Here is a 12,782-nt window from a genome sequence, read left to right as displayed (position 1 = left end):
CGCATGCCTCCTAGTCTTAGTATTTTTGGAAAGAGTAAACAAACGATTCATGTCTACCCGTTCCACTCCACTCATTATTTTATAGACCTCTATCGTAGCTCCCTTCAGCCGCCTTTTCTCCAAGCTGAAGAGCCATAGACGCTTCAGCCTTTCCTGATAGGGAAGTCATCCCATCCCCTTTATCATTTTCGTCGCCCTTCTCTGTACCTTTTCTAATTACACTATATATTTTTTTTGAGATGCGGCGACCAGAACTGAACACATTATTCAAGGTGCGGTCGCACCATGGACTGATACAAAGGCATTATAACATCCTCACTTTTGTTTTCCATTCCTTTCCTAATAATACCTAACATTCTATTTGCTTTCTTAGCTGCCGCAGCACACTGAGCAGAGGATTTCAACGTGTCATCAACAACGACACCACCAAGATCCCTTTCTTGGTCTGTGACTCTTAATGTGGAACCTTGCATTACGTAGCTGTAGTTCGGGTTCCTGTTTCCCACATGCATCACTTTGCACTTGCTCACATTAAACGTCATCTGCTATTTATACGCCCAGTCTCCCAGTCTTGTGAGGTCCTCTTGTTATTTTTCACAATCCTCTCGCGATTTAACAACTTTGAATAACTTTGTGTTGTCAGAAAATTTAATTACCTCACTAGTTACTCCCATCTCTAGATCATTTATAAATATGTTAAAAAGCAGCGATCCCAGGACAGACCCTGAGGAACCCCACTATCTACCCTTCTCCATTGAGAATACTGACCATTTAACCCTACTTTCTGTTTTCTATCTTTTAACCAGTTGTTAATCCACAATAGGACACTACCTCCTATCCCATGACTCTCTAATTTCTTCTGAAGCCTTTCATGCGGTACTTTGTCAAACACCTTCTGAAAATCCGGATACACAATATCGACCAGCTGTTTGTTCACCCCGTCAAAGAAATGTAGTAGATTGGTGAGGCAAGATTTCCCTTCACTAAATTCATGTTGACTTTGTCTCATTAATCTATGCTTTTGAATTTGCTCTGTAATTTTCTTCTTTATAATAGTCTCTACCGTTTTGCCCGACACCTATGTCAGGCTCACCGATCTATAATTTCCCGGATCCCCTCTGGAACCTTTTTAAAATATCGGCATTACATGGGCTATCCTCCAATCTTCCGGTACCATGCTCGGTTTTAAAGATAAATGACATATTACTAACAATAGTTCCACCGGTTCATTTTTCAATTCTATCAGTACTCTGGGATGAATACCATCCGGTTCAGGAGATGTGGAGGGGCATAATCGAAAGGGGGCACCCATCTATAAGGGCAGCCATCTCTAAGGACGGCTCCATAAAGAAGCGTACCCGACCGTATTATCGAAACTAGATGGGCGGCCATCTTTTTTTTCAATAATACAGTCGGGGATGGCCAAATCTCAACATTTGGGTTGATCTTAGAGATGGTTGACATTGTTTTTCGCCGATAATGGAAACTAAGGGCGCCCATCTCAAAACCGGAGAAATCCAAGCCATTTGGTCGTGGGAGTAGCCAGCATTTGTAGTGCACTGGTCTGCCTCACATGCCAGGACACCAACCGGGCACCCTAGGGGGCAGTGCAGTGGACTTCACAAATTGCTCCCAGGTGCATAGCTCCCTTACCTTGTGTGCTCAGCCCCCCAAAACCCACTCCCCACACCTGTACAACACTACCATTGCCCTTAAAGGGTAACGGGGAACACCTAGATTTGGGTACAGTGGGTTTCGGGTGAGTTTTGGAGGGCTCCCATTTACCACCACAACTGTAACAGGTAGGGGGGGATGGGCCTGGGTCCGCCTGTGTGAAGTGCACTGTAGTACCCACTAAAAACTGCTCCAGGGACCTGCATAGTGCTGTGATGGCGCTGGGTATGACATTTGAGGCTGGCATAGAGGCTGGCAAAAAAATGTTTTTTAATTTGTTTTTTTGGTGGGAGGGGGTTGGTGACCACTGGGGGAGTAAGGGGAGGTCATCCTCGATTCCTTCCGGTGGTCATCTGGTCAGTTCGGGCACCTTTTCAAGGCTTGGTCGTGAACAAAAAGGGACCAAGTAAAGTCAGCCAAATGCTCGTCAGGGACGCCCTTGTTTTTTCCATTATCGGCCGAGGACGCCCATCTCTTAACCACGCCCCTGTCCCGCCTTCGGTATGGACACGTCCCCTTGAACTTTGGCTGTCCCCGCGACGGAAAGCAGTTGAAGGCAGCCAAAATTGGCTTTCAATTATGCCGATTTGGCCAGCCTGAGAGAAAGACGCCCATCTCCCAATTTGTGTCGGAAGATGGGCGCCCTTCTCTTTCTAAAATGAGCTGGATAGTAACATAGTAGATGATGGCAGAGAAAGACCTGTACAGTCCATCCAGTCTGCCCAACAAGATAAACTCATATGTGCTACTTTATGTGTATACCTGACTTTGATTTGTATCTGCCATTTTCAGGGCACAGAACGTAGAAGTCTACCCAGTACTAGCCCCGCCTCCTAACCACTAGCCCCGACTCCCAACCACCGGTGCTGCCACCCAATCTCCGCTTAGCTTCTGAGGATCCATTCCTTCTGAACAGGATTCCTTTATGTTTATCCCACGCATGTTTGAATTCCGTTACCGTTTTCATCTCCACCACCTCCCGCGGGAGGGCATTCCAAGCATCCACCACTCTCTCCGTGAAAAAATAGCATCTTGAAACTTTTACTCCCCCTCCCTTAGACTATGAGTTTAGAAAGCCCTTGAAGACATTTCTTTTCAGAAAATACTTCTTGAGTTCTAACTGATGATTTGTTATTGATTATTTGGGCTATTGGAGTTTTGAGATTTATCTCTTGAATTGTAAATTCTCTGGAGAATTCTTCAGATTTTTGGTTGTTACCCACATTGAACTTGTTGGCTATTGTGGGATATAAGATTATAATATAATGTAATGCACTGCTCCTCAGTGATATCAAAAGCTGTATTCTGGGCCTATATATCCTTTGATAAGGATATGGTGTCCTGGTCCTCCTCTCCCCCCGGTGTGCCTTATGCAGCAAAGCCTCAACACCCAGATGTTTTCAGCTCAAGGCCTACAACTCCCACCACTGACACCCAGAGTACCAACACCCAGAGTGCTCGCCACCACCAAAACACAGAGTGCTCCACCAACACCAAGACTGAGACACAGTGCAGCAGTACAGACACTAACAGACAACCGACAATTACTCACAGTAGAGAATGACACGAGGACAAAGTTTGTCTCCGTCCCCACCCCGTCCCCGTGGGCCCTGTCTCCGTTCCCGCCCCGTCCCCGCAGGTTCTGTCTCCGTCCTCGCCCCATCCCCGCAGGCCCTGTCTCCATCCCCGCCCTGTAGGTTCTGTGCCTGTCCCCGCCCCGTCCCCATGGGCTCTGTCCTCATCTGCAGAAGCCTTGAACACTTATGATTTTATATTTAAATCTTTTTATTAAAGTATAAAAAGGAACAATATGTGTGCAACTGTAACATAGTAGATGACGGCAGAAAACGAGCTGCACGGTCCATCCAGTCTGCCCAACAAGATAACTCATATGTGCTACTTTTTGTGTATACCTTACCTTGATTTGTATCTGTCTTTTTCAGGGCAAAGACCTTATAAGTCTGCCCAGCACTAGCCCCGCCTCCCAACCACCAGCCCCTTGATTTGTATCTGTCATTTTCAGGGCACAGACCGTATAAGTCTGCCCAGCACTAAACCCGCCTCCCAACCACCAGCCTCGCCTCAAACAAATAAATAAAATAAATAAACCTTTCTGTGGTTTTTGCAACAACATTCAAAGCAGTTTACGTAGTATATACAGGTACTTATTTGTACCTGGGGCAATGGAGGGTTAGGTGAGTTGCCCAGAGTCACAAGGAGCTGCAGTGGGACTCAACCCTAATTCCCCAGGATCAAAGTCTGCTGCACTAACCGCTAGGCTACTTCACCACCAGCAGCATTCCATGTAGAATCTCAAATAGTAGCAACATTCCATATAGAATCTCAGATAGTAGCAACATTCCATGTTCCACTGCACTAACCACTAGGCTACTCCACCATTATCAACATTCCATCTAGAATCTCAAATAGTAGCAACATTCCATATAGAATCTCAGATAGGGAAAGGGAAATGGGACTTGATATACTGTAGCCTTTCTGTGGTTTTTCCAACTACATTCAAAGCGGTTTACATATATTCAGGTACTTATTTTGTACCTGGGGCAATGGAGGGTTAGGTGAGTTGCCCAGAGTCACAAGGAGCTGCAGTGGGACTCAACCCTAATTCCCCAGGATCAAAGTCTGCTGCACTAACCGCTAGGCTACTTCACCACCAGCAGCATTCCATGTAGAATCTCAAATAGTAGCAACATTCCATATAGAATCTCAGATAGTAGCAACATTCCATGTTCCACTGCACTAACCACTAGGCTACTCCACCATTATCAACATTCCATCTAGAATCTCAAATAGTAGCAACATTCCATATAGAATCTCAGATAGGGAAAGGGAAATGGGACTTGATATACTGTAGCCTTTCTGTGGTTTTTCCAACTACATTCAAAGCGGTTTACATATATTCAGGTACTTATTTTGTACCTGGGGCAATGGAGGGTTAGGTGAGTTGCCCAGAGTCACAAGGAGCTGCAGTGGGACTCAACCCTAATTCCCCAGGATCAAAGTCTGCTGCACTAACCGCTAGGCTACTTCACCACCAGCAGCATTCCATGTAGAATCTCAAATAGTAGCAACATTCCATATAGAATCTCAGATAGTAGCAACATTCCATGTTCCACTGCACTAACCACTAGGCTACTCCACCATTATCAACATTCCATCTAGAATCTCAAATAGTAGCAACATTCCATATAGAATCTCAGATAGGGAAAGGGAAATGGGACTTGATATACTGTAGCCTTTCTGTGGTTTTTCCAACTACATTCAAAGCGGTTTACATATATTCAGGTACTTATTTTGTACCTGGGGCAATGGAGGGTTAGGTGAGTTGCCCAGAGTCACAAGGAGCTGCAGTGGGACTCAACCCTAATTCCCCAGGATCAAAGTCTGCTGCACTAACCGCTAGGCTACTTCACCACCAGCAGCATTCCATGTAGAATCTCAAATAGTAGCAACATTCCATATAGAATCTCAGATAGTAGCAACATTCCATGTTCCACTGCACTAACCACTAGGCTACTCCACCATTATCAACATTCCATCTAGAATCTCAAATAGTAGCAACATTCCATATAGAATCTCAGATAGGGAAAGGGAAATGGGACTTGATATACTGTAGCCTTACTGTGGTTTTTCCAACTACATTCAAAGCGGTTTACATATATTCAGGTACTTATTTTGTACCTGGGGCAATGGAGGGTTAAGTGACTTGCCCAGAGTCACAAGGAGCTGCAGTGGGAATTGAACCCAGCTCCCCAGGATCAAGGTCTGCTGCACTAACTACTAGGCTACACCTCCACTCCAAGGAAAATGAAATAACCAATCCACAGTGTAAAAGCTGTGCTAGTGAGCACTCCGGCTTACTGTTGTGTATAAATTACAAATAGAGAACAATAATAACTATGAGCAGCTACAATAACCCTCCTTCCCACCACCACCCTCTACCCTTCCAACCTAACAATAGGTGATTTCTACTACACCAAGGAATCCTAATCCACCCTGTTAAAATGTCCAGGGGTATAAAATACAACCGTTCTGTATGCCATAGAGGGGAGAAATATGCCCTATGAAGCAGTGTTTTTTTTTTAATCTTTTTTTAAATCTGTGGATGAATAAGAAGTCATCAACCATCTCAGGATTCAGTCTAGCTCTCCTGTCTTCCACAGTCCTTCCTGCAATAGAAGATGTCTTCTTAGAAGATGTGCTGGTAGCAGTGGCGTACCAAGGGGGGGGGGGGGGGGGGGGGCGGTCCGCCCCGAGTGCACGCCACTGGGGGGGTGCCGCGCGCCTGTCGGCTCTTCGTTTTCATGCTCCCTTTGCCCCGGAACAGGTTACTTCCTGTTCCGGGGCAGAGGGAGCATGAAAACGAAGAGCTGGCAGGCGCGCGGCACACACCCCCCAGCGGCGTGCACCTGGGGGGGGTTCTTTCGCTGGGGGATCGGGGGGGGGTTCGCCGGGGGGGGGGGCTGCACCCGGGGGGCGGGGCGCATCGGCGATCCGCCCCGGGTGTCAGCCCCCCCTAGGAACACCACTGGCTGGTAGCAAGAATCTACAGGATCCCCCATGCAAATTTTGCTAGTTGTGGCCAGCAAGTTTGCTTGTTTTTCCAAAAAAAAAAATCAAAATACCATTGTCTGCATCACTCAAACATAAATAAGAGCCCAGTTCAGTAACAGGCTTCAAATTAGAAAATGACACAGGGACAAAGTTTGTCCCCGTCCCTGTGGTCTCTGTCCCCATCCCCGACCCGTGGGATCTGTCCCCACCCCCATTCCCCCGGTTACTGCGGTTCCCCGTCCAGGGCCGCCGAGAGGGGGGGACAGGGGGGACAAAAGTCCCCGGGCCCGGGCCTCCAGGGGGGCCCGGCGCCAAGTCCGTGGATGCTCGCCCCTCCGTCCGACTCCTAGGTCCCTCCCTCACTCCGTCCGACTCCCAGGGCCCGCCTCCGTCCCTCCCTCCGAATTGCAAAAGCGATCTTCTTCTTACTTCTTCGGTGGGGGTTACGGCGAGAGCAGCACGCAGACGCAGTGAAAAGCGTGCAGGCTCCCGCTTCAGCCTTCCCTCGTTGTCTGTCTCTCAGTTCTGGTCCCGCCTTTGAGGGCGGGACCAGAGCTGAGAGACAGACAACGAGGGAAGGCTGAAGCGGGAGTCTGCACGCTTTTCACTGCGTTCTCTTCTGCATGCTGCTCTCGCCAACCCCGACGAAGTAAAAACAAGATCGCTTTTGCAATTCGGAGGGAGGGACGGAAGGAGAGGGGGGCCTTGGATCTCGGAGGGAGGGAGGGAGGGAGTTTAGTAGGCCTATAGAAATGATAAGCAGTAGTAGAGGGGCCTTGGATCTCGGAGGGGGGGGGGAGAAAGAAGAGATTGCTGGACAAGAGGGCAGGGGGAGAGAGAAGAGATTGCTGGACAAGAGGGCAGGGGGGAGAGAGAAGAGATTGCTGGACAAGTGGGCATTGGAGAGAGAGAAGAGATCGTTGGACAAGAGGGCAGGGGGGAGAGAGAAGAGATTGCTGGACAAGAGGGCAGGGGGGAGAGAGAAGAGATCGCTGGACAAGAGGGCAGGGGGGAGAGAGAAGAGATTGCTGGACAAGAGGGCAGGGGGGAGAGAGAAGAGATTGCTGGACAAGTGGGCATTGGAGAGAGAGAAGAGATCGTTGGACAAGAGGGCAGGGGGAGAGAGAAGAGATCGCTGGACAAGTGGGCATTGGAGAGAGAGAAGAGATCGTTGGACAAGAGGGCAGGGGGGAGAGAGAAGAGATCGCTGGACAAGAGGGCAGGGGGGAGAGAGAAGAGATTGCTGGACAAGAGGCTAGGGGGGAGAGAGAAGAGATCGCTGGACAAGAGGGCAAGGGGGAGAGAGAAGAGATCACTGGACAGGAGGGCAGGGCAGAGGGGAGAGGAGAACTGCTGAACATGGATGGATGATTGGAGGGGGCAGGGGAGAGAGGAAATTTACTGGATATGGTTGGATGAGGAGAGGCCAGGGGAGAATGAGGAGTTGCTGGACATGGATGGATGGAGGAGAGGGAAGTCAGGAAGGAGATGCACATGGATGAAGGGAAGGGAAGAGAGGAGAAATGCTGAACATGGATGGATGGAGTGGAGGGCAGGGAAGAGAGAAGAAATGATGGACAAGGATGAAGGGAAGGAAAGACAAAGGAAGGAGATGCACACGGATGGAGGGAAAAGGAAGAGAGGAGAAATGCTGGATTTGGATGGAGGGGAGGGAAGACAGGAAGTACATGCACATGGATGGAGGGGAAGGGAGTGAGGAGAAATGCTCAATTTAAGGGCTGGGTCGGAACACTTTCAGGACAGATGCCGAAACTTGAGGAAGGATAGTGACAGGGCTACAGATGGTAGACAGGACGCATAAGGACACAGGAGGATGGTGAGAGAAAAAATATCAAATGGACACTGCATAAAACAGAAGATGGGACCAAAGCGAATAGAAAAACTATGATCAGACAACAAAGGTAGAAAAAAGTATTTTATTCAGAATTTATTAATTGGAATATGTCAGCTTTTGGAAATGTGTATCTGTGATATTTTTCATGCAAGTTTCAATTTTTCTAGTATTGCTGCATGCTGAGTCTGACTTCTTGAGGTAACTTTCTAGTTCAGTATTTTGCCTTCATATTTTTTTATTTCTAGTTCCTTGTGTCATATCTGTTGCCATGTGTTTTTCATGTGTGATCAAGGTACAGTATTCTGCTAGTGTGTAGTATTTGCAGCCCTTTTTGTTTTGTTTTTCATTAGGTTGTGTACTGGTGTTTTAGAGACCGGTGTAATTATAGTGCTGCCTTTCCACGCACAAGGTTGTAGTTCGTCCTGTCCTTGGAATTAGTGCTGTTATGGTTTGGTAAGGTTATGAGTGGATTTTTGCAAAAGTTTGTGTATAGTGTTTTGCAGTGGAGAGATTGTGTTTTGGCTTTACTGAGGTGGCACCAAAACATCAGAAAAGGTGTAGAGCCTAAATCATGACACACTACCTCTTGAAGGATCTACATATAGTGCAAGGGCCCGGCAGTGGGGGGGGGGGGGGGGGGGCCCAGGGGCGGCCCTGTCCCGGGCCCGGCCCAGTCTCTCGGCGGCCCTGTCCCCGTCCCCGTGTCATTCTGTAACTCACATTCACCACCTCACTTGCACACACATGTAGGCACAGACACAGACTTCACCTAGAACTAGTGAATGAAAGGCTGGGCAGCTGCAGACAGGGAGGGACTTAGTTGGGGCAGAGTCAGGGATGGATGTGGAAGGGATGCACAGGTGGGTATGGGAAAAAGTGGTAGGGGAGAGGTTTGTGGGGTGAGATCTGGGTTCTGGAGGCTAGCGGCAAAAGTGAGACCATGTGCCTTATCAATCCTGCTGTCTAGAAAAAACACCTATTACAGCAGTGAGCAACATTGCTTCATGAATTAATAGCATGGGTTACACGTGAATTGTTAGTGAATTCTTAATATATACTGTGGATTATCTCGCTTTCATGAATCAACCTCATAATAGAGAGGCAGCTGAGAGCAGACCAAGAACAATTGATCAATCCAGGGTATTTATGTATTTCACTTTTAAAACTTTATATACCACCTCCCAGTCTATTCGAGTGCCCAAAGCAATGTACAAATCAAAAACAGCAAAATAAAAGTAAAAACCTACAAAATGGGCAGAAACATATAAAGACAAACCAGTAACCAAAAAAAAAACAGTAAACAAAAAACCCAAGCCAAATTCAAGCCAGGAGATCCGCCCAGGGGCGTAGCTAGGTGGGGCCACGGGGGCATGGGCCTCCACAGATTTAGCCTTGGCCCCCTCTACTTTCGACCCCCCCGCCACTTTTGATTCCCCCTCCCGCCGCCGCTGACCCTCCCCTGCCACTTTCGATCCCCCCTCCCACTGCTGCCGACCCTTCCCCGCCACCGCCAGGTACCTTTGCTGGCGGGGGTCCCCAACCCCCGCCAGCCGAAGTCTTCTTCAGCGCCTTCGCTGATCTGTTTCTGTCAGATCAGCGAAGGCGCCAGAGACCGGCACTGAAGAAGACTTCTGCTGGCGGGGTTTGGGGACCCCTGCCAGCAAAGGTACCTGGTGGCGATGGGGGAGGGGCGGCAGGGAGGATCGAAAGTGGCAGGGGGATCGGCGGCTGGGGGAGGTGGGCTAAACTGTGCCCCCCCACCTCGCGCTCTGGACCCCCCTCCCACTGAGGTCTGGCTCCGCCCTACAAAATGTATCTAATAGAAAGAAACCACAAGCGATCCACAATTGTCTGTAGCTATCTCAATCAAAAGAAAGCCTTAATCACGGGTGGGCAAAGACATTTATCTGTCAGTACTTATTTTACCATGATTAGAAGAAATGAATTAAAATGAGAACCAGCTGTGAAAAGAGCCATATGCTTTCTGAGGCCATGTGCACACACGCTTCCTGATAGGCCAGGTACACTGACTAGATAATCCCAGCAGAGGGCAGCAGAGTCTCAGTGCATATGCACATATACTTCCTGATAGGCCAGGTACACTGACTGTAGGTATTCACAGACTTCTGCCTCTCTCTCTCTTACAGCAAATAATGAAAAGACTGATTAAACGCTATGTACTGAAAGCCCAAGTTGACAAAGAAAACGATGAGGTCAATGAAGGTAAGACTCAATGCAGACTCATAATAGCATAATAAATGCTTTTGTCATCTTCTGATTGCCGCTTTGTTTCAGCTGAAACTGAAGCCAAAACCGAAACTTGCCCCACCCCCAAACAGTAGCAGCCTCCACTCACTCCTCCTTCTCCCACCCACTCCCCCCAAACAGAAGTAGTGCCCAGACCCAGCTATAGTTTCCTGCCCCAGGCCTACCTTAGAATACCTGGTGATATCAGGGGCTTAGCTACGTGGGGCCATGGGGGCCTGGGCCCCCGTAGATTTGCCCCTGGACCCCCCTGCCGTCGCCTACCTTTGCTGGCAGGGGACCCCAACCCCCGCCAGCCGAGCTCCTCTTCTTCCCAATCCCGCGCAAGGCTTCGTTCTAGTCTGACATCCTGCACGTTGTACGTTCAGGACGTCAGACTCACCGAAACAGAACGAAGCCTTGCGTGGGATTGGGAAGAAGAGGACCTCGGCTGGTGGGGGTTGGGGTCCCCCGCCAGCAAAGGTAGGCGACGGCGGGTTGGCGATGGTGGGTTGTTGGCGGCGGGAGGGGGGGTCGAGAGGGTCGTTGGTGGTGGTGGGGGTTCAGCAATGGTGGGGGGGTCAGCGGCGCTGGGGGGGGGGCTAAACTGTGCCCCCTCACCTTGGGCTTTACCGCCCTATGATCAGAGATAATAGCATACAAATTTAAGCACGCCCCCCTCCCACAAGCCAGCGACACAGAGGCTAGAGGTACACCAGACCTCCAGCCCCCTGACCCCCCAACACAATTTCACCTCCAGTCCCTGTGCTGCTGGCTTGTGTCGGGTGAGGGGGATCAGGGGGACTGGAGGTCTTCAGGACCTCCAGCCCCCGTGCCGCCAGCTTGGGGTGGGGGCTCACTGTTCCTCCCCAATGTTTGCAAACCCTAACGCCATCTCTGAGCTGGCGTAGGGTTTGCCACATGCAGTGCACCAACGTTTGATGTGCTGCCCGCTGATCATTGGGGAGGAATACGTTTAGCACGCATTTGCATGCTACTTGCGGTCAGAGCCCGTAAACACATTGTTTCATGCCCTTGGGGGTTCTGATCATGGGGCGGTAGCAAACATGGGTACTAGTATGGCGCTTAACAGCCTCTAGCGCCCGCGTTCGCTTCTGATCATCGGCCCGAAAGTTTTGGTTTCTGCCAAAAGTGCACTGCCATGTTAAGCCAAAAGCAAAACATGGCCAAATACTGATTTCTGGCCAGTTTCAGCACCAAAACCAAAATTTGGTTGGCCTCTATCAGAGGCATAGCCAGAGGTCCATTTGGGGGGGGGGGGGGGGGCTCAGGGGTTGACTGGAGGTGCTCAGGGATAGACTGAGGATCCTCAGATTTCCCCTCTCGTTCCTCCCCCCCTTTCCAAGCTCCATGTTAGGACTGAAAGTTGCTTTGGGAGCGTGTTTGGATAGAACAGCCTCTGCAACCCTAACCCAGTGGCGTAGCAAGGGGGGGGGGCGGGAGGGGCGGTCCGCCCCTGGTGTCAGCTCGGGGGGGGGGGGGTGCTCCCTGCCAGCTCCCCCCCCCTTGGCGAATCGACACCCCCCCTCCTCCCGACCAGCTCCCGCACCCTACCTTTAAAAAGAATATCGGGAGGCGAGGCGCAGCGCCTCGCGCCTGCCCTGCACGTAAAAGAAATGTGGACCGTCGGGTCTTCCCTCGCTCTGTCTGTCCCGCCCTCCACTGACGCAACTTCCTATTTCCGCAAGGGCGGGACAGACAGAGCGAGAGAAGAGGCCCAACAGTCCACATTTCATTTACGTGCAGGGCAGGGGCGAGGTGCTGCGCCTCGCCTCCCGATATTCTTTTTAAAGGTAGGGTGCGGGAGCTGGTCGGGGAGGGGTGCAACGGCGAACTGCCCCGCCCCTGGTGGCAGCCCCCACTGCTACGCCACCGCCCTAACCTGTTATAATTATTAGCATTGATCTATATCAGTATTACCTGATCACTTCCATACTGTAGCTTGGCTAAAGCAAAGGTGTGTCGAACACTATTTTCCAGAGCTAACATTGAAGCTCTTTATTGCTTGCTTTCTCAGGTGAACTAAAAGAAATCAAACAGGATATTTCCAGCCTGCGCTATGAGCTTCTGGAAGACAAATCCCAGGCCACAGAGGAGCTGTCTGTGCTAATCCATAAACTCAGTGAGAACCTGAGTCCCAGCATGCTGAGAGACGAGTGAAGGATTTGAACTCGGACCAAAACTGAACTAATGGCAATAAAATTTTCTCAACACAGTTACTTATACTTGAAATAAATAAAAAAAATAGATGTTAGAATAGAAACAAACTTTACTGTGCAGATCTTTCTTTGAACTTTAGAAACGGAACCTTTTTAATTGAAATTTTTGTAATCTGCATTCCGATACGTGAAAGGAAATGTAAGAAAAAAAAACAAGGAAAAGTAAACAGAGGGGCAGTGTTATAATGCTTCTCCCC

General features: G+C 49.5%; 1 protein-coding gene across 1 annotated transcript in view; it reads left to right on the top strand.

Annotated features, from left to right (window-relative positions):
* Nucleotides 1–12,567, top strand: part of TRPC3 (transient receptor potential cation channel subfamily C member 3) — a 105,818-nt gene extending 93,251 nt beyond the window's left edge. The window contains exons 11-12 of the mRNA XM_030191771.1: nucleotides 10,249–10,324; nucleotides 12,384–12,567. Coding sequence (XP_030047631.1) covers nucleotides 10,249–10,324; nucleotides 12,384–12,526 — 219 coding nt within the window. The 3' untranslated portion in view covers nucleotides 12,527–12,567. The remainder of the gene's footprint in view (nucleotides 1–10,248; nucleotides 10,325–12,383) is intronic.
* The last annotated feature ends 215 nt before the right edge of the window (nucleotides 12,568–12,782 follow it).

This window comes from Microcaecilia unicolor, chromosome 2, assembly GCF_901765095.1.
Source record: "Microcaecilia unicolor chromosome 2, aMicUni1.1, whole genome shotgun sequence".
Classification (NCBI taxonomy): domain Eukaryota; kingdom Metazoa; phylum Chordata; class Amphibia; order Gymnophiona; family Siphonopidae; genus Microcaecilia; species Microcaecilia unicolor.
This window is presented reverse-complemented; position numbering and strand designations above follow the sequence as displayed.